The following is a 27,679-nucleotide window of genomic DNA, read 5'->3' as shown; positions in this document are numbered from 1 at the left end:
ATTTGGGGCAAGTAAAAGCTGAGAAGCCATGACAGGTGGCAAATTCCTATTCTATTCTGCACAACATTTTGGAAATAAAACATTGAAACACATTTCCGACATTAACTTTATTTAAAACACAAATACTTCTCTCTCCTGCAGACTGTTTAAAGAAATAGCAAACATATCTGATTCAGATACAATGATTTAAATAGAAAACAAAAAGATGTACAGAAAGCAATGGGGTCTGTAGTTAAAAGCCTAGAGAGGAATCTCTTGTATGGGAAAACAATACCAAAAAAAATGAAGAAAAATGTCAGCAAACAGAAGGTTCTGCATAAGCAGACACAAACTATTGCAAACTATTCACAGTCTCAAATGTCTGTTACTTTTGTTCACCGTCAGAAGTTCTCTGGTTTCCAACTTCTTTGGAGTAATGTGTCAACTAGCAGTTAATGCAGGGCAGCTTTTAACATAAATTTACAAGTATGACTCTATTCAACCATATTTTGCACAGGCAAAATTTCAAAGTGAACTTGCAAAGCACAGGATTTCTCCAAGTTAAAGTGAATATATTTACAACAAAATCAAGCAAATTTTTTATTCTTGGTAGGAATGCAACCAGAAAGATCCTGCAGATAACAATAGTCAAAATGTAATCATATGAAATATGGATGTAAGAATGATAGGGTATACAATACACCCAAGTCTCCACAGCCACGCTGCAAAGTTCATGGAACACTGCCAAATAAAGATCATTGGTGGGGCTTCAAGTGCTGAACATGGGTACAAAAGTTTGCAGGTGGGCAGTTTCAGAACCACAGCTGAGAACCGTGTGGATTTGGCAGGGAAGAGTGCATATATATGGTTTACCTGGTTTACCTGCCAAAAGGCAGCATTCCAAAGCTTTGTTTTAAATGACCGGTGCAATATCAGCAAAAAAGGCCATCAGTTCAGGAAAAAAGAACAAAACCTGAGAATAACCTCACATGCCCTTGTAGGGCATGTTTTAAAAACAATAATTATTTTTAATGAATATAGGTACACACACAAAAATTCTTAGCTTTTGCCTAATGGAGTTTATGCTTGCTAATGGGACCTAGTCTAAATGGTACAGAATAACAGTGAGGAAGATTTAAAAAACAAATGTTCAATATTCTTTCCTTCTTCCTAAAGCCACGCTTGCCATGTGGCAGTAAGTTCGGATGGAGATTACTACATTTCTGCTCTTCCACATTTTAAACTGTACTCCAGGCTCTAGAATCAAATTTGAAAATATAATTGCATGACTCAAAGAGCTGACACAGTAATTTGGGAATACAGAAATTACCCCAAAAAAAATCACAATGAAGAAGCCGTGAAACAGACATTGAGGTTTGCCACAAGGCTGGAAAACAAAATGTGACAGTTAAGTAACAAAAATATATACAGGAAGGTTGTTGAGTCAACAAGTGGACCCTAGTTGAAATGTTCGTTGTTTTCTCAAAGTATTTCAGGTGGGCAGGATAGTAACAAGACAGTCATATAGGAAGATCTCTCTGACCAGCAGGGCAATACAGGACAATCAAATGCAGCCAATTTCTTTCATCAGTTCAAGTGTGCTTTAAGACTTGCCATAACTTCTCACCAAGAAAAGGGTAATCTTGGTTATCCAACAAAATATACAACATTTATTTTCTCTCACAATAAACCATATGGGGATGAAATCAGCTGTCAATCATTTCAGAAAGTTCAAGCAAGAGGTCATCCTCATCTTTTCCTGGGTCCAGATCAATCTCTGCTTCCAGTTTGCCTCCTGAGATTTCCCATATCAGCTTTTCAAAGTCATCGTCTACTGAGGTGGGTGTCTTCCCAGGTCCTGTTGAGCTCAGTCTGCGTGTCTTTACTGCTGCATGGGAAGAGGTTGCGCCTGCTGTCTCTGCTTGTAACGTGGAGGCTGCCTGGTTCTCCATATGCAGTTCAGAACTTCACAAAGAGGGAAAAGATAACAATATGATACATCTCCAAGGGGGGAACAGATAACCTGTCTGGGCGTGGGGAACCCTTAGCCCCAGCAGAATAGTGTGATATTAATAAGCTTTGCAGGAAGTTTCTCCTCTAGCAGCAGACAGGTCGTAAGTTAGTTACTAATCTGAAACTTAAATAGGCAGGATGCAGGTACATAGAGATAATATTATTATATGGGAATTCAAGCAACATTTGGGAGGGGGGTGTTGTGCAGGGCAACATGTATAGTTGGTGTGCACCAGCCCATCCTTGCTGCCACATTCCCACCAATATGCAATATATAGGAAGGTCTAAATTAAGGATCTTGCATGATCAGAACTGACAGGGATATTTTGCACTATAACCAGTGGCTTCTAACCGCATTCAGCTAAGCATGGTTAGAAACCTCTTTTATGCATGGCCTGCTCTCCTCTTCACACACTAAAATGCCTGAAGAAGCCTTATGTTGAAGTGTCATTTAGGTCATATTATGATATGGTCAGGAAGCAGTTGGTTAGCAGAAAGAAATAGCTGGATTACTGCTATGCCACTAACTTCTTCATCTATGCATGTTTACACTAAGTAGCCGTAAAGATAAAGGACCCCTGACAGTTAAGTCCAGTCGCGAACGACTCTTGGGATTGCGGTGCTCATCACCAAGGGAGCCGGTGTTTGTCTGCTTCCGCAGACAGTTTTTCCGGGTCATGTGGCCAGCATGACTAAGTCACTTCTGGTGAACCAGAGCAGCACACGGAAATGCTGTTTACCTTCCCGCCAGAGCGGTACCTATTTATCTACTTGCACTGTGTGCTTTCAAACTGCTAGGTTGGCAGGAGTTGGGACCGAGCAACGGGGGGCTCACCCCGTCACGGGAATTTGAACCGCCGACCTTTCGACCGGCAAGCCCAAGCGGCACAGCACCACCTGCATCTTATGTTTTGCTTTTAAGACAGCTAAGTTCAAAGTAAACTGAGCAGTATGAAAAAGAAAACGCAAGACTTAAGAAACTAGTTTATGGGAAATATCAGATATGATAAATAGCATAAGGTCTTGAACAACTTAAAATACTGAATCAGCTTATTGCAGCATAAGCTTTATTGAGCAAATTCTACTTCAGATGCAGAAGTAGAGTCCTAGCCATTTATTTATTTTATGGCATTTATATACCATTTAATTACAAATAAGTAAATCACATAGCTGGGACGTGGGTGGCGCTGTGGATTAAACCACAGAGCCTAGGGCTTGCTGATCAGAAGGTCGGCGGTTCAAATTCCCGTGACGGGGTGAGCCCCCGTTGCTCGGTCTCTGCTCCTGCCAACCTAGCAGTTCGAAAGCACACAGTGCAAGTAGATAAATAGGTACCGCTCCGGCGGGAAGGTAAACAGCATTTCTGTGTGCTGCTCTGGTTCGCCAGAAGCAGCTTAGTCATGCTGGCCACATGACCCGGAAGCTGTACGCCGGCTCCCCTGGCCAGTAAAGCGAGATGAGTGCCACAACACCAGAGTCGGCCATGACTGGACCTAGTGGTCAGGGGTCCCTTTACCCTTGGTCCCTTTACCCTTTACCTAAATCACACAGCATTACCTACAAAAGGTTATGTCAGAATAAATGTGTTGTTGGTACCCATGTTAAAAACCAAGGTCAAGTGCCTGTTGATTTGAGATCTTGCTAGTCTAGTTGCAGTTGGTTTCTAAATTATCATAATTTGGCTTTAAAAGGCAATTTTTTGCCAGCGTTAGTGTGAGATATCTAAACACTTCATCCAGAGTACTGCTATCTCCTCAGTGCAGTAGGATCTGAAGAGTGAAATCTTGGTAACATTTGACTCTATCTTGTTGATTAAATTAAAACTAGTACAATGGAAAATATTCACAATTTGTATTAATTTATTTCAAGTATTATGATGTACCTTCATCTATTACTGGCCTAACTGTATTTCTTCAGAATCTGCCACTACAGTCTTGGAATTTTCAATATGAACTCCACTATATCCCAGATTCTTATGGCATTAAATTTAATTGAATTTATTCCCAGTGCCTGTTACCTGGACCTCCACTTGCAAACCTACATGGAAAGAAAGCTGAAGGACCTTATCCTAATTTTCACATGATCTCATTTGAGTAATGGCTAATAAACATTCAAAGTCAGCTTTCACAACTGTTCCAAGGGACAATCTCAATGACATATAATAGGGTGATGATAGATTAGATAGATAGATAGATAGATAGATAGATGATAGATGTTAGATAAAATAATTACCTGTTAGGCTGCACTCTCTCAGGAACAACGGCTTCTGTGGCTTCTGGAAGACCAGGAGCACTTGCCTGAGAGAGGGGGAAAAAGTTTGTGGAAGGTTTTTCTCTCTCCATCATCATTATGCCATTTTAATTCTTGAGCATCCATCTTATTACTCTCCTCTTATTCAAAATAAGAAATCAGACTCTCTCAAGTTAATCTTTGGTACTTTCCAAAAGATGACTGGTCACTTAGCACTGTAAATGTACCCTCCTCCAAAAAAATCCACCCCTGCTACTTATCTCAAAGTGCAAAGTTACAGCACAAGCTAATACTTTCAGCTATCAGGTAGTCTCCAACAGCATGAATCAATTTTCTTACCAGGGCTGTGTTTTCAGATGGGTGCTCCTTTGTGTTTGCGCTTGGGATGAGACTCAGAGGCTTCACTGCAGCAATAACAGAAGGATGACTCTCTGATGCTTTGCGCTTCAGTGCCTGCTTTGCTGGAGACACGGGCTTCACCCCAGATGGTTTCACATTCACTTTTGGTTTGGCTAGAATATGAAAAAGCAACTCAAGGTTAGTCCGTGGACACAGAATGGCAATGTTACTCTTCTCTCCCCCTCACTTTTTTTCCAGAATAGCACATTTTAAAACCAAAAGCAGCACTTCTCTTCCTCCAACGAGACCTTTTTTAGAAATGTCATATATGGAATTACGCAAAGATTCGGTGCTCTTTGCACATGGCAGTTCTTTTATCTACATGAAAATGCAGCATCCTGCAAAGGGCTTTTTGACCTATTGCAGACCCTCCAAAGTCCCTACTTTCCAGGGACGTCCCTGATTTAGAGAAGCTGTCCCAGTTTCTGATTTGATCCTGGAATGCCCTGCTTTTCCTTAGAATGTCCCTATTTTCACTGGAGAAATGTTGGAGGGTAGGGAGTTCTCTGACCCCTGAGCTGTCTGAAAGCAATCCTGTATAGGGAATTTAAAAAAATGTTTAATGCTTTATTATTTTCTATATATGTTTGAAGCTGTCCAGCATGGCTGGGCCAACCCAGTAAGATGTGTGGGATATAAATAGTACAATTATCATCATGGAATGGGAAGTCCCTATTTTCATCAGAGAAATGTTGGAGGGTATGCTATTGCAACTAAGACTAAGAATGTGTCTTTGCCACAAGTGCAGAAGCATACAATTGGGACGTGATATGATAAGCATATAATTGGGACGCCCAGATATGATACTATCAAATCTCCCACATCCAGAGATTGTCTAGCAGTAAGTGAGAGAGAGCAAGTGCAGCTTTGTGCCATATACCAAGAGGGGTCCAGTTACCTGGCTAAGCAGAGTCGCCAGGACTTCCCAGAGGAACTCTGGGCTTTGGATTTGTCCCTCTAATACTATACATCCTTGTGCCTTTGTCTCAGGAGTGATGCAGTGGATATTTGTGACTCACAGCTTAAATGAGCAAGGCAGGTTGATAGTATGCATGAGACAGAAAAGGCTCTGATTTCCATAGGCATTAAAATAGTTGAAGCAACTGGGAACACACATGCTATCTCAAGAGATAGATGAAAGCTCAAGATGTTTTGCCAATTCCGGAATGTGTGTATCAGTATTATGCAAGAATATTCATCCCATCCCTTTGCACCTAAGACATGTAAGTGGAATGTGGGAGTATGCTTAAGAATATACACCTTGTTTCTTAGCTCATGGGGCTATGCTGAAACTTAAAACAAGGAGGAACCTTGATGGCAGAAATTTAAAAGCTTCTTGTTCTACCTCTTATGAGCAGCTTAAGGAGGCCAACCTTTCTTTGACTCTTGATTACCATCAAGGTGTTGATGTATACCTTTAATCTTTCGTTCTACAGGCTGAGCAGAAAGTCTCGACTCCTCTGACCCCACGTTCTCTGGCGCTGCCTCCTGGGATCTCACCAGCAACCTCTTTGTAAGTGGACGGCTTTTCCCTGTTGTCACTGGGGATACAGGATTTTTCGCCCCTGGGGCCTTCCCTTCTGCAGTTTCTTCCCCAGCAGATGGCACAGTCACTTGCTCCTCCTGGGGCTTCCTCTCTTGCTGCTGTTTTAGCCGTTGCTTCTCCTTCCTTATCTCCTCCAAGCTCTTCACCTGGACTTTAGAATGTGAATTGCTCATGCTGTCATTCAAAGGCTGAGTAGACAATGAGAAATAAAGGGGTGAGAAAACAGGTGCTTCCCAGGGAAAGACAGCCCCCCCCCCCCAAGATTTCAGTATCTTGACATGCTTCCTTGGGTGGCCTGGCTCTGGATAGTGCTCAGGATTTCTTACTTCTGTTTGTTTTTACTTTTTTGGCTTTTTATAACCATGATGCAGTCATGGTCTGGGGTTGTCTGTCAGAAAAATGATGCCCCATTGTGTTTCTTGGTGGCATGATGTGCCCTTCATAATAGGCTGTCAAAATATATTATGCTGAACTTTGGCCCAGAGATGATTAGCTAATGGGATCTAAATGGAGCTAGAAGGGTGAGAAAGCAGGGTTTGTGTATCACGTGACAGCCAGTCCTGACATAGATGTCAGGCAGTTTCCATAGATGCTAGATGATAATGAACATGCATCAGTAGCAAGGCCTGTTTTTGAACATAGAATGTATTGTGTACCAAAATGAAGACTTACCTTCGCAGTGGCATCTGATGTAAAAGTTCTTGGAGAGGACTTCAGCTCTAGATGTTTTTTTTCTCTTCCAGGAGCTGTTAAAACACCACAATGATCATTCTAAAAGGAGAATTAACTCTCCTGAGGCACAGCTATTTCCCACCTTATGAGGACAGGTAAATTAGGTGGGTGAACACCACACTCAGCATTCTTCTATCTTGCTTGAAATGCTTGCTACCTTCCAACAGCAAGGTCCATGAAGCACTACAAGCAAGGCAATTCATCTCAATTCCTCAATTTTGAGGAACACATCCTGCCCAGACACATCCTATCCTGTCCTGAACTAGAAAATGTGCATAACAATAATATTATAATAATTTATTATTTGTACCCTGCCCATCTGGCTGGGTTTCCCCAGCCACTCCACAGAGACCAAAAATACACTAAAATGCCAACAGGCTGATTATTTAAGTTACTTCCAGCTGAAAATACTTGTTTTTTTTTCAGAAATATTTGTTCTGGCATTAGTTACAGGCTCCTACAAAGTGAACTGAAAAGAATACCCCCACTTGAATTTAAGGTCAAATTAAAATGTGCGATCCCATTTGCTGAAATACTGAAAAATGCAGGAAGGACACTTGAAGGGCAGGAGAAAGAATGCTTAACGCCTCCTGCCATTGCCAATACTCTCCTCCTTTGAATACCCTACTCATGCTTTTTCCCTTCCCTTTCTCTGAGCTCATTTCAGAGCCATGTGTGGGAAAGGGGGGATGTCAGCACACTACATTATGTTCTGCAGCTGAAGTTCCTGATACTGCTCTACCCTATGTTCCAGCAGTCAAATCTATCACGAGTATTTATACCAATTTTATCATTTATAAAAAAAAATCTGCTTCAACATGCATTCTGAATATGAGTATTTAGTAGTAAAATGGTGCTACAAACAGGGCATGCATAGTACCTGTTGGCTTGGTAATGCACAACTGTCTCCTCCCAACTGGAGTTCGCTCAGCTTGCGTCTGCGTCTTTGAAGTGTTCTCCCCACTTTGCTGCATTCGGAGGGCTTTTTCCTGCTTGATTTCCTCTAGAGTTTTGATGCGCACCTCCCTAAAGTCCTTAGCTTTGTCAGAAGGCTCCTCCAGCTTTCTTCTGCTGGAAACAGCTGAACCCAAGGAGACTTGCTTCTGGGGCTCACCCTCATGCTTTGGTCCAGCAAGGCTCCCTTTTTCAGCTTTTATGCGCTCCTCTTCCATTTGCCTCTGCTTCTTCTCAGCCAGGACCTCTGAAAAGGTTTTGATCCTGATGGCAGGAGACGGTTTTGCCACTGCATTGGGCTCATCAATGGTAAAAGTTACTTGAACCTTGGGTTTGGGATGAATTTCTCCCTTTCTTTGGCTAGCCTTCTCCAAACGGATTTCTTCCAGTGTTTTCACATGAATTTCGCCTACTGGTTGGGCAGCATTCTCTACACCACAAACACAAAGCAAAATGAAAAAATGCACAATAGAATTAATTAGTTTGCATTTTTATGTTAGTCAAAATGTCAACTGTTCTAGGCTGTATATACTTTTGCTCCCAAAAGATGTGGTATCACTCTGAGAGTTTAACAATCTGCTTCTTATCCCCCAACCTCATTCTAAATGGGCTTCCCTCAAGATGTACATGTCGTATTTCAACCCTTGCCAGTTTTTTGCATACTGAGGTAGATTATCCAAGTCAAAAAGTGAGCAGTAGGTAAAACATTGCTGAAGAACTAATGCTGAGAGCAAGATCTCATTCCATAAAGGAGCTCTAAATTCAGGAGGTAAGAAAAAAGAACAGCTGCAGGCTGTTTTGTGACATGGGGCTTTTATAGATTTTAGCCTTTTATATATTATTGTCACATTACACTCTGTGAGGTTTACTTCTGAGTAGAGTAGCTTGGATTGCACTAAGGCAAAGATCCACCTGCAAGAAATAGGAAGAGGATATCCCAAGGTACTCCAATAAAACCAATTGTTACCTGTTTCCATGTTGTTCTGCTCAGATGGTAATCCTAGTCTCTCTTTAAGTGACAAGGGAACTTGTACTGCAGAAAGAAAGAATAAAATGGTGAAGGAAGTTACACAGGAGTCTCCTGTTTTGTTCTCCTACAGCAATCTTCCTAGTGCCTTGGACTACAACTCCCATCATTCCTGACAATTGGCCATGCTGGCTGAAGCTGAAGGTTGAGGAAGCTGACCTATGGCTTCACACAGAAAATTGTTTCATATGGCTTGCTTCACCCTCCAGCCCAAGGAGTCTTCATAAGAGAGATGTTTCCAGATGAAGAAGAACTGTGATGGGGAAAAGACTTCATGCTGGCCATCAGGCAATGGCTTTTTCCACCTGCCTTGCCCACCCTCCATCCCTAAGAGCCTTTCCCAGACCATGACTTTGAGAACAGCAGAAGCACCTGGGAAGAGAGGAGTTCCAGGGCATTTTAAAAATTAATGTTATAATTTGTCTGTCCTTGTTTCTAAATTTGATCCTTTTACATGGTTTTGTATGTTTTGTAGCATTTTATGCATCATGATCTGCCATTATTTTTATTGATTACAGTTTAGTAATTCTTAAATTTGATAGTAGTTGTTTATTTTAAAGTTATGTTTTTATTATGACTTTTTTGTATTGGATCAGATTGTTATCAGGTATATGATCTTTGCTGTCTATTTTGTTGTTTATTCAGCTTGTAAACTGCTTTCTGTATAGTAATATAAGGAAGATGGTATACAAATTAAAAGTGAAATGAAATACTGTATGTTTTCTGAAACTCAAAAGAACCACAAATGAACCGCAAATAGATCTACTATTCTTAAAAAAAAAAAAAAATCTCTATCAAAGCAATTACATTTTATGCCCTGTGCACAGATCACCTTGACTATGGAATTTGGAATACTTTGTGTACATCCTGCATGGAGACAGCATACAAGATTTTTGAAACAAACAACTGTTAATATGACCTTTCCATTATATGCATTTGATTCCTCATCCCTGATAAAACAGGAGATTCATTGACATTTTAGAACAATTTCACTTAAACAGGCTTGTTGCACTACAAAAGAAGTAGAACCCATTTTACTGTTTAAACAAACCTACCTCTCTTTGGTATTTTGTCTGCATTCTCCAAGGAGTCTACTTTCTTTCCCAGTCTTTCAGCAAGGCTACGTTTTAGGGGGAGACCACTCTCAGAAACTAACAGTAAAAAGAGAAGAAAGATAGATTATTGTCAGGCTTTTTTGTTTTGTTTTTTTTTTTTGCTTTCAGCTATGCTTGCTACTTTTAGTGGCAATTACATCCACATCAGTCTTATGATACTGAAAGACACGTTTAGTGAACATTTTGCCTAGAAAGATAGGGCAGAGATATACATACACGTGCACACACATTGTGGCAGCGCAAGAAGCAGATGAGTGTGATAAGAGCTGATACCGGTCTAGTTTTTACACAGCTCTCCACTGAAATGTCAAGAAAAATGAAAATCCTCCTTGCCGCAGATTCTATGCTGTGCCATAAATGGCATATACCGTATTTTTCGCCCTATAAGACGCACTTTTTCCCCTCCAAAAATGAAGGGGAAATGTGTGTGCGTCCTATGGGGCGAATGCAGGCTTTCCCTGAAGCCTGGAGAGCGAGAGGGGTCGGTGCGCACCGACCCCTCTCGCTCTCCAGGCTTCAGGAAGCTATCCACTAGCCGTGGGAGACCCAGCTCTCCGAAGGCTAGCGGAGACCTTGCCGGCATGCAGAAGCTTGGGGCGCACTGAGCTCCGCTCGCCCCAAGCTTTGGGATTAGCGTAGCACTCCGCTAGCCCTGGGAGAGCCGCGCGGCCACAATGTGTGTGCACGTGTATGTATATCTCTGCCCTATCTTTCTAGGCAAAATGTTCACGCGCGGCTCTCCCAGGGCTAGCGGAGACCTTGCCGGCACCCAGAAGCTTGGGGCGCGCTGAGCTCCGCTCGCCCCAAGCTTCGGGATTAGCGCAGCGCACCTGGGGGGGAAATAAAAGTTTTTTCCTTTATTTCCCCCCCAAAAAACTAGGTGCGTCCTATGGGCCGGTGCGTCCTATGGGGCGAAAAATACGGTACTTTAATACAGTAATTTAATAAATCATCAAGGTTCAAAAACAGGGGGGGTATACACCTATGATGGAATAGAATGGTTAAGGCTGATATGTTAATAGAGGAGCAGGGTTTTTTAATTCTACATGCTGGTTCTCACCTGTAGAGGATTTCCGTTTTCCCAATCTCTCTGCAACAGTCAATCGAATCTGAGGCTCTTCACCTGACAAAAATTAAGGGCAAACAACTTTAACAGATGTCTGAAGTAAACCAATTGCTTTAATATGTGTATTAATATGTAGTTTTTATTCTATGATAAACTGTTAAAGCCTCTTGGCTAATACACAAATTGTATTTATACAGCAGTTTATTTACTTGCAGTAGAAGCTGCATTTGACCAGATTAACACATGCAAATTTAGTTGTTAAGTACAGAATACTCAACTCCTCAATGGGATCCACACACACAATGGTAAGGTGATATATAGGCAGATTGCAAGCAAAGATGCCTAGATTCAGATAACTGCTCACTATCACATGTCTTTCACCTTTTGTCAAACAGACAGGGTGACCATAGGTGAAAGAGGCAGGAAGATTACACATGCCAACCCTCTTGTTAAACAAACAAATGGGATGGCCAGTTTATCCCATTTCTCACTATTCTTAAAGTGATTATAGAAATTATAAGAATCACTCATTTCACAGTCCCTCCCCTCTCCATCTCAATGCATTGGTAAAAAAGGGTATAAAAAGACCATTAGATGAAAAGGTTAGCTAGCTCTCCCAGCTCCAATACAACAGAACTTACCCAGCACTTCCTAGGACTCTGCCCTCTACTGCTTCGCTTTAAGGACAGGTATACTTTCCTTTTCCCCTTCCCTTCTTGTGTGGGTTTATGGCAAAATTGTCACCTTGCTTATGTAGGTGTTAGAATAGATAGGGTATTTTCTGCTCTTTAAAGTGTGTTTGTATTGTGATTTGCTACTCGCTTAGACTGTAACTTTGCTATCTAAAGCAGCATTATATATATATTCTGTCACTCCTGATTTATATAATAAACTAAGCTTCCTTTATTTCTATGTGAGAGTTTCTTGTAGGAATAAGATTAAGGATTAACACACATCCACAATAAGTGCACGTCATAACTCCAGCAAAAGATCCTAAACCTCTCAGCAGTGTGTATATGAACATACATGAGCACACATCGTAACATTGATGCTAATCAATAAAGAGGAAGGGCATTTCCAGAAATGCCACACCTACCAGAGCTGCTGAACTGAATACAAACAGAATTACACTTACCTGGCTTTGTAGATAAAGTTACAGTTCTGACCACAGTCCGTACATTTTCTTTTTCTGGGCCTGGATGGGTCTGAATCTGAGCAGAAACCTCAGAGGGGTTGTCTGAGAAGAGCAAGACAAAGCTATATTAAGCTGCACTGCCACCACTATTTGGCATTTCATGAATTTGTGGTTGAGATGCAATTTGAATATGAGGCTTCTAAGTTCACACTCTTGGCTACTATACAATGCCAACTGTAATGCATTGGTGCCTTAGGATAAGTCCAATCCAAAATTCTTTTTTTCTTTGAACAATCATCGAACAACCTCCACTAGCCACCACCCCAACACTTAATTGCTGTGATTCAATTGTAGGGCACAAAACTGCTGAATCAATTATCACCGGGACATCCAAGGCTACACATAAAGGTAAAGGGACCCCTGACAGTTGGGTCCAGTTGCGAACGACTCTGGGGTTGTGGCGCTCATCTCGCTTTATTGGCCAAGGGAGCCGACATACAGCTTCCGGGTGATCTGGCCATCATGACTAAGCCGCTTCTGGTGAACCAGAGCAGCGCACGGAAACGCAGTTTACCTCCCCCCGCCCCCCGGAGCAGTACCTATTTATCTACTTGCACTTTGATGTGATTTCAAACTGCTAGATTGGCAGGAGCAGGGACTGAGCAACAGGAGCAACCCCGTCGCAGGGATTCGAACATTAGCATTTGCAAGGCTCTAAGCAAAAGCAAGCAACAACCCACCCTGGACTTCTAATAAGAGACACTGCAACAATGAGGGTACCCAAACATAATGCTATGGAATACCCCCACAATTACAAAGGTCAACTCACCACCTTGCTTCTTTGATTTTTCCTTCATTTTTTTTGACTTGATCTCATCAAGGGTTTTGATTCCAAAATTCAAATTATCAACTGCGAAATGTGAAAATCTGAGTAAGCGGATAAGTTTCTCTCAAATAAGAAAGCGCAGCAAACAAGCTCAAAGTTAGATAACCTGTGAAAATTTATTCCAGGGGTGAGAACCTGTGGCCCTCCAGAGGTTACTGAGCTACATTGCCCATCACATCTGATCATTGTTTGTACATGCTGGCGTAGGGTGATGGGAGCTGGAATCAAACATCTGGGGTGCCACAAGCAAACTTGGCAATTTCAATGTTTTCAGCTTTGTTTACTCTATACAAGTATAATCAATATGCTAAATTAAATCAGTCTCTGGGGCACCAGCAAATTTTCCATTGCAAACTGAACATGTTCTGATGCACATTACCCTAAATATGCAGAGAAAATATTTCCAGAAAACTTTCCACAACACTTCCTGTGGACAAAAAATGTTTGTTGGTTTTTTTGTTCCCATCTTTCTGCATAGCTCCTATATCCTTTCCACTCTCTATACCCCATCTACCTTACTGCACCAGCACACTAATGTCCTTCTCTCCAATACTTGCTTTAAAAACAAACAAACGGTATTTATGAAAACATACTTTGCAAGTCCTCAATTGCAAGAACTGAAATATAAACACACACTGAAGCAAATAAACAATCCAACCCAAATGCTGAATGTAGGTATCCTTGGCCAAAATCCCTTGCTAAGCGACCACTCCGTTTATTTTGAGCATATTAGTTCCTACCTTTACCTTGTTTTGTGCTACTTGCTGATTTCCGAGTAGAAATAACCCGCAATCCATTAGAAACCTCCGCAGAGGGTTGTTGAACAGGCATTTTAGATTCATCACCTTCTTCCGATAATTGATCTGAAAGAAGTAACATTGCTACTTTGAGTCCATTCCTATTTATTCAGAAGTAAGCCCACTATGTTCAGTGAGACAGATTCCCAAATGTGCATAAGTCTTAGGCTGTATTGATTTATACCCATTAACCTGGAAGCAAGCTCCACTGAAATATGTCAGACTTAATTCTGAGTAGGCATATATAAGTTAGAACTGTGAATCAAGTAAAACTTCATTTGGATTGTCTCACCTGTTTAGTAAAGTAAGATCAGTACAACACGCAATTAATTAAAAGGTAGGTAGAAGATCTATGATTTGCCAATTAAGTTTTGCTACTCTCAGATGCTATAGGGTGGAAACCTCCCCACTCCATATGCTCCAGAGGATTGGAAGAAGCACCAGTGGAAGAAATGTTTCATGGTGCTGGGATAATGCTAGGGTTACCATATTTGAAAAAGTGATAATCCAGAGCTGGGGGGGGGGGGGCAAAGTTGTTGAGCTTGGACGTTTTTGAGCTATTTGTGAGGAACATTGACAAAAACAATACTGATAGTTGTCAGCAGCCATAAGTCCGGATTTCCCTGGACATTTTGCCAATTTCCACCCAGACACTGCTTTTGGTTGCAGTATTTGGGGTGTGTTCTGGAAATTCCAGACGTATGGCGACCCTAGATAATACCCAATACTATCACCTGCTTTGACATATTTATTGTTGTTTTCATCTTGATTTTAATTTACTTTAATTTTTATATAAGTTGTTAGGCACTCTGAGGATCTGCAGGATGAGGTGGGGTATACACTGAAGAAATGACTGCATTAATGATATGCACTGAAACAACGGCGAAGAATCATGCTTTAGGGAACTATATTTTGCTCACCATCATCATCTTCATCATCGTCTGCAGCATTAATAACAACTGGTGGATGAGTGGGGCTTGGTACATTTTCAGAACTTTCCACCTTCATTACCCCACGCAGCTGAGGAGATGGATTGGACTGAACAGAAAGTTTATTCTGTTGCAATGAAATCTGTGTAGCCTTCATCTCCTCTTCCGTAGGTTCAGGCACGTTTAGAACAGCTTTAAACAGAAATGCACAAGAATCTATAAACTACAAGTTGAAAACCATTATCAGTAATATAGATAGGTATCTGATCCATCGTGTGTAAAATCTCTCCAGTAATATCAAAATCATTCTGCAAAGGATTGTGACCAATATTAATATAATAATTTTACTGATACTTAAATTTGGAGAAAAATCTCCAGTAAGTGGTGGCCCTATTCTATCTTGCTTACACACACATCTACACTAAAGACCATTCTTATGGCTCAGATCTAGAATTCTGAAACACTGGTCACCTAATGCTTCTAGGAAGTTAACCATAAAGAAATGATGGTGAAAGTATTTGCCCTGTTGTATGTTAAATACAAACAAGTCAGCTATTTGTCTCAAAGAGCTTCCTACATGGTTACAGCAATTTAAAAAGGGAGAGGAAGGGCTGCAGGGTTGGGGTTAAAGTTATGTAAACCACTTTTCAGAGTGCTGTGTTCACACGGATGTCTTCAAGCTGCTAGTAGGACAAGTGTGGGGAACCCTTGGCCCTCCAGATGTTGCTGAACTACAATTCCCATCAGCCCCAGCAGGCGTAGCTAAAGGCCAGGAAAGTGAGTTTCATTCCAGCAACATATGGAGGGTCAAATGTTCCTCACACCTTCGGTAGTATTTGGGTTAACAACTACAAAACTATGTTGTGAAGCATCCACCTTTGTGCAAAAAAGAACGTGTCCCTGCATAAACTTTATCTACTGTATTGCTGCTGGATTTTTTTGATGCACTGCTGGGGGGAGAAGTCAGGCAAGTATGGCTTTCCTTACAGAACCTACAGAAATGTGGAAGTCTGAAGAAAGAATGCAAGATCTTTTGTAGATAGGTAGGGGCAAAGAGACATGCCGAAAGGTGAAATTACAACTCACTCTTGCTTGGAGGTAAGAAAAGCCCATCCACAAAACGTCCCTTGTTGTGGTGGAATGCACAGTTCATCTTCTGACAGCCCACTGGCTGATTCTCCCAAAAGCATGGGATCTCACTGCGTTTTTTCTGAAGACAAAACATAGGCAATAAGTGTACACTAGGAACAGCCTGCAAGTCCACAACGTAAATTAGTAACACACTGAGATGGTATCAGCAACATAACCTTTACAGGAGAAGAACTGATAATGCAAATATTATTTCCCATTTCGTTTAGGACAGGCAGTCATCTGTGAAGAGACTACTTAATCACAATGGCCAGGATCCAAAGGCCTGCAGTGTTCGAAACTCCCATTGTTCTAGGTGCATTTTGCAACAGGGAATTTCATTAACACGAGCAGTTTCTGAGCTCTGGGCGCAGATTTCAAATTAAGACTGCACAGTGGAAGGAAAGGGGGACCCTTTTGTGCCTTCCCCACTTCCAACCACTTTCTGAAGACTGGAGAAGAGACTGTCTTAAGAATATTAGCAGGGTGGGCAGGGGAAGCATGGCTTTGTTTTTTGCAGTCTTCAGGTGAGGACTAGATCATGGGGGAAATGAACCTAATATTTTAGCTGCAGTTCATTCATTTTCAACTTTGTATTCTTGTTATTAAAAAAGCATGCCCAGACATTCCGTTGTTGTGCCTGCAACCTAGGTTTAAGGTGCCATTTAGCTCCTAGTTTTCATATCTCAATTTCTAACACTGGCTGCATGTGGAGTTCCACTCATGTACACAAGCTGTGCCAACAACCTCTCTCTCATACCCTGAAAAGCAGCCCTTCTGGGAAATACATGTTGTACAGATAAATGCAATGTAGCATAAGAGATGAAGCAGAGGGGAGATTGAGCAACACACATACAGTGCATATGTGAAACTGCTTTTCACTCACCCATAGGCTTTTTGGATCCTGGCCCATTATTATATTTCAGTTCTACCTTCCTATATCCTACATGATATCTTCTTTTCCTTCCAAATCCTACTGCCTGCCACACCTTTTGATAAGATAGACTAACTTTATGTTTCCCCCACTATTGTTTAAGAATAGGGAATTACAGACCCTTTTGGTATGCACTGTTAAAAACAATCATTGTTAAAAACCAAATAGCATGTGCTACACTTCCATTTTTTATAGCCATAGGGTAGGTCCTGCTATCACATTTCTTGTCCACACAGGTCACCCTGTTTCTTCCCAAAAACATTCTCATGTGTGCATAGTATGCAAACAAGGTAATGGGTTACTGGCAGAAATAACTGTGGGACACTAATTGCGGCCTAAATGCATTACATTTCTACAAGCTAGCTCATACTATGAAAAAGCTAGGACAACTCACATGGTGGACAAGGGAAAATATCTAAAACAGAGTTAACATGTTTCTTCTCTCATTTTTGTAGCTTTAATGTAAAAAAACACAGTCACCATATAATAAACCAACCCAAATAATAGCACCCCAAGTTCAAATCAAGCTGGAAAGGTGCTTAGAGACTAAGAAACTCATGCTGGTAGTCTAAACATGGGAATCTCAAACAACTATGAACAGTTTCTTCATTTATAAGTGTATGTGTGTAGATATATTTTTTCAAAGCAAGGCAGGAGTTACCAAAATAACCTTGCAAATTTAAACTTAACAAACTAACTTGATAGCTCTAAATCCTGCCTATGTTTTTATAGTTTTTAGGAAAATGTTCTATGCAAAAAACACTACACTTCAACAATGCACACAGTGTCTGTATTACAGACCCAGATATCAAGAGTAATCACACTGCTAGACTATATATTGAGACAATACTTACATCAATCTCCATGTGTCTAAATCGACAGACACTTCTGAAACATCGCTGCTCTTGCCAAAGCACACACACAGTTTCATTCCCCAGAGCAGCTTCACAGTGACGGAAGGGGCAACTGTCACCCTGAAGAATGAAATATGGTATTGGTAAGCAATACATACATTGAAAATCAGACTAGTATAACCAAGGTTTCATTGAACTGCATTTTCTATGCACAAAAGCAACTTTAAAGGTTTTACTACAACTTTGCATATTCCTCTTCCTGGCTACCAATAAAGCCTTGGCTGGAGTCTATTGGGTGTATCAGGTTACATTATACTTATAATACTGCAAGCATGAATAAAGAAGACTAGAGGACAGGGGAAATACAAACCTTGGTACATGTGGAGTAGAAATAAAAGTAACAATCATCTCCTTGGTTAGACATATTCGGCTGAATCTTTATTGTCAGCTTATGTTGGAAAGACTGGTGGCTGAACAGATGTTTACTATTCTCTCAGTGATGGCTGATCAGTTTGGTTTAACTGGCAAAACCGTCTATAGGTTGGATTTACTGGTATCTTCTTTAAAATATAATCTTGGAAAAAGATGAAGGAAAATAAAAAGAAACATTCATGTTACAAATCACAAGCTTTGCTACTCTTTTTTATTTCAATGGCACATAATAAGTTCTAAACCCCAGTAGGTTAGGTAAACACATTCTACTTTTATGTATGTTACGAAAACTGGTTCCCCGTTTAAAAACAAACCACATAAATCTGTTTACCCTCCAATTTCCTGACATCCAATTTCTTTACATCATAGTAAGAAACACTAAAGCGGGGGTAGCCAACATGGTGCCCTGCAGATGTTGGACTATGACTCCCATTAAGCTCTGGACAGCATGGCCAATTGTGAGGGACAAGAAGATCTGTTGTCCAGCAATATCAGGAGGGCAAAATCCAGAAATATAGAAGTTTCATATTTGGCAACAAGCAGACAACACACATTTAATATTTTGGGAAGCTCAATTCCTATACACCACTTCTTTGCTGACTGCTTAAAACAGATGGATGAGGTGAACTGACAAGAGGGGATGCTGAGATTGGGACATGCGCCAAGTTGAATAATTAGAACAATATTTGCATATGCGATTGCAGAAACCTTGGCCATTGGGTGAAAACTGCTGCCAGCTAGTCATTTTGATAACCCTTCAAATTTTAGCAACTGCTAAGAAATATCTTAAGCACCTGTTGAATTACAGTTCACACACTAAACCTTCCCAAATGAATACATTTTTCACTGAGATACCTTGGTAGGTTCAGCATGCAACTCTGTCTTCAAAGACTTCCAGTTATTTTTCTCCTGTAGGTCGAATCAACACTCAATCCATGAATTGATAATAACGGGATAGAAAGACTTTTCTTCCTCACATTTCCAAGGAACACATCTCATTCTCATTCAAAATTCAGACAGGGTGAATTACAACTACTGGAGAAAGCAAGTCCATTTGAACGGTCAGGAAGACTGGAGATAGTGAAGGTTAATTGCCTCTTCAAAATAAATTGTTCATTTAAAGATGAACTTGTGTTTCAAACTGGCTGCAAAGAAGATCCATCTTCCACAGCCGGAAAAATTTAAATTTTTTTTTAATTAAAACACATTTTTCAATTTCTGGTCTTCAAGATTTCTTCCACCTATTGGAAAAAAGGAAAAATCTTCCCCGCTCTTTATTAAACTGTATAGTTAAAAAAAATACTTGTATGTATAAACACAGATATGTATATACACATAAGTATCCTTAAATACATTTGTGTTTATACATGCAACAATGTATATACAAGCACGGTAGTTAAATTTAAAGATTGAAATTTTGCAACAGAATGTTTCGAATTTGGGGAACTAAAAATAAATTGCCATACAAATTTCAGACCAATCGTTTCCCACATAAGCACGCAAATAGGTACATAGACATAGGGTGTACACATGATGTATAGAGTATTAAGAACAATTTTCAGACAAATAGGGATCCAATTAATTTTTATGCAGAAACTAACTGCATGATGCAGTTTAAAAAGCAACAGGCTTAGTACTACAAAATCAAGGCAACTGTTTGATTTTGCTGTCAAAATGTTAAATTTGTTTTGTTTTTTCTGTACCTAATTTTGCTCAGTCCACCAAACATCACTGCAAAGATACACCATAAGTCACTGTTTTTCAGTGATAAGGTTGAAAGGATGCAGCAGGTCCAACATCATAGCAACCAATGCATCTTCAGTCACAAAGTGACCCAAAAGAAAAGAAATTGTTGATCCCTCTTTCAATGCCATTTTGAGTATATATTCCTTCTTTCAAATTGAAGAGTGAAAGGTTGGAACCTCTTATTCACACAAATGCTAACATATTTTGGGGGGTAATTTTTGGCATGGTATTTCACCCAACTCTAAAATAGAGAGGGGAAATTATTTTTAAAAAGAAAAAGAAATAGTAGTCCATGATGAATTTTACACAAGGGGGAATTATATATATAACTACAACAATTAATTTTCATTATTATATTCTCTTCCCACCCAGTTTTTTTAAATTTATTCAAACTTGATTTGCTTGCACTAAATGATATTGGTGCTTCACATGATCAAATCTGCAAGGAGAAAGATTCTGACAAATGCACAATACCTCTCTTTGCCATAATCAGCCCACATTTAGTAGCAACCAAACTATCCCCTTGGGGGTGAATTTAAGTACATGTTATAAAGCAGTTTGTATGTTATCTGCCATGGTTTAAGAACATACTGCACATCCAGCTCTGAGAACAATTAACTTCATTCAATATTACACTGTTTTAATATATAGGTGAAATCCAAGAACTGTTGGTGTCTTTCACCAATATATAAAAACCAACAATTTTTAAAAAGCAATTAAGAAAAGGTGATTGTTTTTCCATCCCCCCTCCAATAAAAATAATGGGCATAGCTCTGATAGTAGGAATAGTACTTGAAAGCCAGATTCTCATGATGATGCTGACATCCTTGATAAAGCTGAGCAGTTTTGTGTTCAAATCGTACAAAAGCTTTTCAAAAGTCAACTGATGGCGGGCTAACTTTTGAGCTTATGTGAGAAAACATGCAGTAGAATCACAGAACTGTAGAGCTGGATCACCCCCTGCAATACTCCCTTCTAGGAATGTAAACTGAAAGGTTTAGGCACAGGAACAGAAACTTTCATATTCTAATTCCTGTTCATAAAGTGTCACATTATCTCCCTCACTCTGATTATCAAGCATACAGTTAACATCCCTGTCTCATTGCAGGTATTGAGAGTATATGTTCACAAGACACTTTGAAGGTCAAAAACCAGCTAGTGCTAATGATGGATAGGAAAGAGCAGCATTTTCATATGCACTTCAAATTGTCTTGAAGCCCAGAACACAGATTTCATTCACTGTTCTCTTAAGCACATCTCCATTTCATTGCAATGAGTAAGCACCATGCATGCCAAAGCCAAATGCCTGAATGAATATAAGTATATAAAGGAGCCATTTCCATATTATCATTGTCAAATTCTGAAATGAGCTTATGTTCAGAGGTCAAGAAATTTGTTGCTCTGACATTCTGACAGCAAGGTAGAATAGAAGAATGGCAGTTGAGGTAATTTATGACCACTTGGGCCAATGCCCACCAATTTCTCAGCTTCCCCTATCAACATATGGGTTTCTGTTAACTAAGCCACCTAAAATCTGTCCTTCGATACTATGATATTTTTGCATGTTTTGAAAGGCACATGAATAGGATAAGCACCTCTAACTACAATAGCTTTAGAAAGTGCTGTCCATCTTTACTGCCATCTGTGCCAGACTCTGCACTGGGCGGAAACAATGTACTCTTCGGTATTAAAGCTGCTGCATCTTCTCGTATCAGAAAGACTGGGGAAATTAACACAATAAATCAGTAGCTGCTCAACGCAAAGAAAAACTTTATCACAATTATTACAGCTAATTCAGTTGCAAAGGGTCTGCAGTGGGAAGAACTAGTACCTAGTTTCAAACTGGATATACTGCAGATATTTTGGTTACAAAAGGTATTTTATGTCCTCTGCAACCATTGATCACCCTCATCTTCATTAAAGTAGTCGGCTCTATGCTGCCTAGCAATAGCATGCAATGGCAGTTCTATTTTTCATTGTATTTTAAATTGCTTATCCTATGACATTATATTCCTGAAACATACTAGATGCACAGCTCAATCTTGGAGTGCAGCATGCACCAATGACCACAATCTGTTTTGGAAAAGAACCTCAAATGCCACCAGCTAAATGCCATGATAATCAGAGACTCTTTTTTTTGTCAACCAGAATTACTGTACTTCCTGGTTTTGCTATTTTTCAGTGTACCTACTGAATTGCAATGCCAGAGAATTCTGTTACATCAATAGCACTAAAAATGGCAGGTCTTGGCTTTATTTTACTTCATTTAAAAAACAAACAAACACCCCACTATTATTGAAAATCCCGCACTGTGGGATTTCCTTTGCCCTAGTTTTCCCATCTTTGGGATTAGGCCAGTTAATCCAAATGCCCTTTCCTAGATGGTCGCAAGGATCTGGGAAACTGGGAGGGAAAACCGAATTATCTAAACAAATCTTGAAGAGCAGGAAAACAATCGCTGTGGGAGGGCCGGGAAATAAATAAATAAATAAAGCGGGGCAGTACGGACGCCATTTATATGAAACGCAAAATGAAGCAGAAAATGGACTTAATTTAGGGGCAACCATAGATATGATTAAAATAAATATAAGGAAGCTGTCGCAGTCTCGGATAGGGACTGGGAACGAGCCTTTAACAAAAAGAAGAGAGTAAATTTGAAAACAAAGAGGCCCTAGGCCTACGGAGAGCCGCCTCGGCCAGGGAAACCCAGGGAATCCTATACGAAGCGGCCTTTATACCTATATCGGTGGCTGAGGGAGGGGGACCCCGGCCCCTTGTCACCCGCGCGCAGGGACTTTACCGAACCCCGAGAAGAAGCCGCTGTCGAAGTCGGGACAACAGTCCTCCAGTCACCTTCTCTCGTCTTCTTCTTCTGGACGGCAGACGGAACTCGAGGCGTCTACTTCAGCAACACCGCTGCCCTCCTCTAAGATGGCGCCTCTCACCAGGTTCGGCCGACCCTGCCCGCAAGCGTCATGGCGGACGGGGAGGAAGAGGGCGGGGGCGCCTGCGCGATTGGCCCTTTTCGGATCACGCGGGCGCCGCTCTCACAGCCTCTCCATTGTGATGCAAAAAACGAACGGCTGTCGCTTAGCTTCCTGCCCGCGCCGGAAGTTCTCTTAGCTACGTCGGTGGAGCGTCGGCCCGCGCTCGTGCGAGGGATAAAGCGAGGCGTGAGAGGAGTTGACCGTTGGCTGCCCCGTCCCGCCTAAGTCGGCTCGTCCTGTCGGGGGTCGTTCCCAGCCCAGCTGCCGGCCATGGCGTACCGCGGGCAAGGCCAGAAGGTGCAGAAAGTGATGGTGCAGCCCATCGTATCCTTCCGTGGCTTTCGGGAAGCGAAGCAGGCCAGGCGTGGGAAGGGGATGGTAACGGGCGCCCAAGGGAGCAATGGCGCCCAAGGGAGGTGTCCTGAGATTCGTAAGGGGGTTTGAAGGGGCGAGGAGAGAAGCAGGCGCTTGGTTTCGCGTGAGGAAATTTCGGCGCAGGAGTGGCGGGAAGACATTGATTTGTGTCGCGTAGCTTGTGTAGGTCGTTGGACGGGAGACTTGGGTTCAAATCCCCAGTTTCCAGTTAGCAGTAAAAATGGACCGGTTCCACGCTCTCAAGCTAGTCCGCCTCACTGTGTTTTTGGGAGTAGCGTTGAATAATGTGGGCAGCCTTAAAATCCTCTTTAAGTAATAATAATATTAATATAATAAGAATAATAAAAATAAAAATGCATGCGCCTTATTTAGCGACGCCATACATGCACTGTTGTGGGTAGCCTAGAAATCCTCTTTAATAATAATAAATTTAATAAAAATTTATTATTTATACTCCCTTCATCTGGAAAGCGTGAGGGGGAAGGGCAGAATATAAATGCTGGCAAACAGACTAGACTTGTGGGAAGTGGATAAAATGCGGCTCAAATTCGACCCAGAAAGCAGTCAAGTGTTCAAAAGGATCTTCCAAAGTAAATTGGAATGGTTTTGATGAGAAACGGCAAGGCATACTAAATTGTGGTTGCTAACCTGTTTTCCTCAATCTATGTTGAAAAGTGGAGGAGGCGGTTCTAATGCCACTGTCAAAATTGGCTCCCTTGGTACTGCTTTATTATGTATATGTGTTTTTCCTTAAGCCACTTGTTGCAGAACCTCATCTTCAGATACCTACAGAATGTAAGTAAACACAATTTGGGATTTTTACTCCTTAATAATGAATTTGAACAAGTAGTGATATTCAGTATAACTTGTAGATGAAGAGCAAATGGCCAGGAGATCTGGAATTTTTTATTGTGTTATAAAATCATAGTCAGGATGTTGTATTTTGCTTTATTGGAGGGGAGCATATATAGTCTGTATAACAAGGGCTTGGTGTGAACTTTTAAAACAAATGTGGCAGGCAAACTTTTACCTCACTTTCCTGCTGTTCAGTGTTAGAAACTGAGATGTGAAAGCTAGGAGCTAAATGGCACCTTGAAACCTAGGTTATGTCCTAATTTGAACACTGCCCATCCATTTCCATGGCCTCTGTTTATGGCATTTTAACTGCACTGTAGGATTGAGTAGCCTTAAAAAAGACCAGTGCCTATGTAATTGGGTCTTTAAAAACTGATGTTTCTTGCCTAGAAACAGTGCAACATGTATAAAGTATTACCTAGGCTCTAGGAAATTTATGCCGTATTATAAAATGTCTTGAAAAACTTTTTGTTTTGAATAAACCATAAACATTTCAGGCTCACACCTTCTGAATATGCACAGGATGTGTGTCTAATGTCATGCTGGGTTTTGGAATTTCTACCTTTTCCAAAGCCAAGTATGATTTGGCAGCCCTTTGTTCTTCATGTGAAAGCCATGGATATCTTCAATAGGCAACTGAATTTGTGAAAGCCTCTTTGGAACCATTATAAATACTTCCTTTACTATTTACTTTGCAGAGGTCCAGAATTCAGGTGTGGCTGTATGAACAGGTGAACATGAGGATAGAAGGCTGTATTATTGTGAGTATTGCCATCACTGTTTCTCTTTTCTTTCTTCACACCCACCCACCCACATTATCAGAAGCAAAGCACCCAGAAAATGATTCCTGCTTAATTTTCAAGTAACTTTAGCTTCTTCACCTACTAACAACAAGCATGTGGTATTGTAAATGATCATGCCTTTGCATGATTCACAAGGTTGTATAATTGTGCTTGCCTCTCTTACCATGGCAAGATCATTTGGTACCAAATTTAAATGCCAGGTTAAAGCTATTTTATGTGGTTATAGGGCAGTTTATAAATTCAATTAATAATAATAATAACAATAACTGGAAACTGTTTTACATTTTTAATGCTACTTCTGAGTTATATAGTTTATTAATTTTGTGCTGCTCATTTTATGATTTTAAATCATTTACTTTCTATTTGTAACAGCATTTTTATGCCCTCATTACAGTATCTGTCAAGACACAGTAAAAGTTAAGATGGTGAAGCAATAAAACAATAAATTTAAAATTAAATAAATAAAATGTAACTGAAGACCCAAAGAGCACAATTAATTCCTGACATTGTCAGAAAAGTCTTGCATGTCCAGCATTGAACTTTTATTTTAGTTTAATTGTGTCTTGTTTTGGAGGTTTGTGTCATTGTTTTGGCATATTGGGTTATGCACTTTTTTATATAAAATCAGGCAACATGTGATGATGATAACAAGCTGTCTGAATTCACTACTGGGATATATTGCTTTATTTCCTATGTTATCATGTGTTCTGCTTTCCCTAAAACAATGTGAAGTCATAGGCAACTGTTTTGGCTTACACAGGGATTTGATGAATATATGAACTTGGTTCTGGATGATGCTGAGGAGATTCACTCCAAGACAAAATCAAGGAAACAGCTGGGTGAGTGTTGAGGACACCATTCCCTTTTGTCATTAGCAAATGCAATTGTACTTTCCATATTTTCAATAAAAAACCTATTAGAGTGTTAAAATCTAGTACAGATGTTCCCTTTCAGATGGGTTTTAGCCACTGGGCTTTCACTGCCCTGCTGTGCCTGGATCTTTATTGGCTTTCTGCAAATTTCCTAGTGGGATGGATTTCAACCACTAAGTATGAAAAGAGCTGACTGTTGCCTGTCAAATGGGCATGTTCTTTCTTCAGTGTCCAATTATGATCTTAACAAGTGGTAAAGAATTACCTTTTAATACTACTGTGAAACTGCTATGAAAATTATTATTAAAGTGTAGTAGAAAAATAACATGAAAAGGAAGAATAGCTGCTTTTTTATCTGTAAATATTACCTACTCTAAGTCTTATTATATTTGCAGTTCATCTTATCCTAGGATGTTACTTGAATGTTTTTGGATAGCAACTTAATGCTGTAATTGAGGGCATGAAAGAGCTAGGCCATAGAAAGGGAAAAGAGAAAGGGTTAATGCTGTACAGTACTGTACTTTGCCACCCTTGCCAATATTTTTAGTACTGATTATACAGTTATCGGCCTTTCTCAACCTTTGGTCCCCAGGTGTTGTTGGAATACAACTCCCATCATCCCTAATGACTGGTCATGCTTGCTAGGAATGGTGGGAGTTGTAGTCCAAAAACATTGGGGGACCCAAGGTTGAGAAAGACTGGTGTAGATAAATGATGAATGTCAGTTGGGTCAGTTGGTAGAGCATGTCACTCTTAATCTCAGGGTCACAAGTTTGAACTCCACATTGTGCAGCCTGCATTGCAGGGAATTGGACTAGATGGCCCTTGTGGCCCCTTCCAATGCTACGATTCTATGAACTGAAAACTGGATTTAAGAAAACTGGATTTAGTAGAAAAGGGGTATAATGTTGTCAGAAAAGGGGCATCTTTTTTACTCCCATAGATCTAATGGCACTTTTTTTTCATTGCAGGTCGAATCATGTTAAAGGGAGACAATATTACTCTTCTACAGAGTGTTTCTAACTAGAAATAGTTATTGAGTCTGTTTTGCTTATTATATTAATCTTTAAAACCTATAGAAGAAAGAAAACATGCAGTGGTTTAATGGTATCGCTCCCAATTCTACCGTTGGTGTCTGAAGTGTGAAGAATGAAGCCAGTTACTTAATTTGTGCTTGCATAATTTTCAATAACTTTTCTACATTGGTGTTGAATTGTAGCTCTTTATAAATAAAACTTTTTGTTAGTACATCTTTGTTACTTATTATCCATAGCACCTGGTGTAGAAATCTTAAAAGTTCTATAATGATACAGGAGAAAACAAACTGTTCAGCCCAAATTACAGTGTTACCTTAGCAATAAACTTTTCATTAGAAGATACTGGCGACTTTCCAATCAGCATTTGGGAGTGTCTTTTCTGATTGGCTCCCTTAATTTAGTCGTCTTCCCCTGGTGAAAATCTCTTATCCTGCTGTTGCTTCATTTCTCAGGCAAGTATAGAGTACACCCCACTCTGTTTCCCTTTTTAAAAGATGTCTGGCTTGTGGGTAGGTAGTGTTACGAGTTTGGCAGGTTAGGCGATGTGCCAAGACCCTTCTAGTTCCTGGATCTAGCAGGGATTCAAATTGCTGAATTAGCCAGGCAAGGGCCATAAAGGCCCTAAGTATGGATCCTTAAGGCAACAGAGGAAGTCACTCTGTGCCAGAGGGTAAATGGGTGGGCCGGCCACCCTCAGCTGTCTGGTAGTTAGAAAGACAAAGGGCAGAGTTGAGGTTTGTGAGCTAGAAGCTAAAAGCATACAGATGCCAGAGAGAGTGCTATACATGATTTCTGCTGGAATCCAAGGCTGTGGCCATAGGAAAAGCA

The 27,679-nt window shown here is 40.5% G+C and overlaps 2 protein-coding genes across 20 annotated transcripts; one reads left to right on the top strand and one right to left on the bottom strand.

The window, feature by feature from the left end:
• Window positions 1–92: 92 nt before the first annotated feature.
• Window positions 93–22,885, bottom strand: ZC3H11A (zinc finger CCCH-type containing 11A). 19 transcript variants are annotated; one of them, XM_083744870.1, is made up of 18 exons: window positions 22,728–22,885; window positions 19,032–19,085; window positions 18,115–18,318; window positions 17,745–17,864; window positions 15,915–16,038; window positions 14,820–15,020; window positions 13,849–13,965; window positions 13,046–13,126; window positions 12,217–12,318; window positions 11,076–11,138; window positions 9,956–10,051; window positions 8,841–8,906; window positions 7,800–8,303; window positions 6,860–6,933; window positions 6,057–6,375; window positions 4,582–4,754; window positions 4,225–4,289; window positions 93–1,944 (listed from the first exon to the last, which is right to left on the bottom strand). In XM_083744870.1, exons 3-18 carry the CDS (start codon window positions 18,166–18,168, stop codon window positions 1,686–1,688), a joined length of 2,418 nt encoding a protein of 805 aa, XP_083600996.1. In that variant the 5' UTR covers window positions 18,169–18,318; window positions 19,032–19,085; window positions 22,728–22,885; the 3' UTR covers window positions 93–1,685. The 19 variants fall into 19 exon arrangements, with proteins under 19 accessions (XP_083600996.1, XP_083600994.1, XP_083600987.1 ...); XM_083744868.1 differs by having other exon boundaries at window positions 22,661–22,881; XM_083744861.1 differs by having other exon boundaries at window positions 13,843–13,965; window positions 19,032–21,544; window positions 21,620–22,875.
• A 119-nt stretch (window positions 22,886–23,004) lies between these two features.
• On the top strand, window positions 23,005–27,062 carry SNRPE (small nuclear ribonucleoprotein polypeptide E). Its single transcript, XM_083744895.1, has 5 exons — window positions 23,005–23,233; window positions 24,053–24,079; window positions 24,838–24,900; window positions 25,703–25,781; window positions 26,786–27,062. The coding sequence occupies exons 1-5, from the start codon at window positions 23,180–23,182 to the stop codon at window positions 26,839–26,841; spliced, it is 279 nt and encodes a 92-aa protein (XP_083601021.1). The 5' UTR covers window positions 23,005–23,179; the 3' UTR covers window positions 26,842–27,062.
• The last annotated feature ends 617 nt before the right edge of the window (window positions 27,063–27,679 follow it).

This window comes from Podarcis gaigeae (genome assembly GCF_964106915.1).
Source record: "Podarcis gaigeae genome assembly, chromosome: 6".
NCBI classification, from domain to species: Eukaryota; Metazoa; Chordata; class Lepidosauria; order Squamata; family Lacertidae; genus Podarcis; species Podarcis gaigeae.
Note: the sequence above shows the minus strand (reverse complement) of the source record. Positions and strands in the feature narration are given on the sequence as shown.

Coding starts and splice junctions, on each gene's coding strand:
- SNRPE (XM_083744895.1), top strand. CDS start 23,180: ATGGCGTACCGCGGGCAAGGCCAGAAGGTGCAGAAAGTGATGGTGCAG. Junction 23,234..24,052: donor AAGTGATGGTGCAGCCCATC/GTATCCTTCCGT, acceptor CACTTGTTGCAG/AACCTCATCTTCAGATACCT. Junction 25,782..26,785: donor AAAATCAAGGAAACAGCTGG/GTGAGTGTTGAG, acceptor TTTTCATTGCAG/GTCGAATCATGTTAAAGGGA.
- ZC3H11A (XM_083744861.1), bottom strand. CDS start 18,168: ATGTCTAACCAAGGAGATGATTGTTACTTTTATTTCTACTCCACATGT. Junction 6,376..6,859: donor CATCAGATGCCACTGCGAAG/GTAAGTCTTCAT, acceptor TTGTCTACTCAG/CCTTTGAATGACAGCATGAG. Junction 4,755..6,056: donor TGTAGAACGAAAGATTAAAG/GTATACATCAAC, acceptor TTCATATTCTAG/CCAAACCAAAAGTGAATGTG.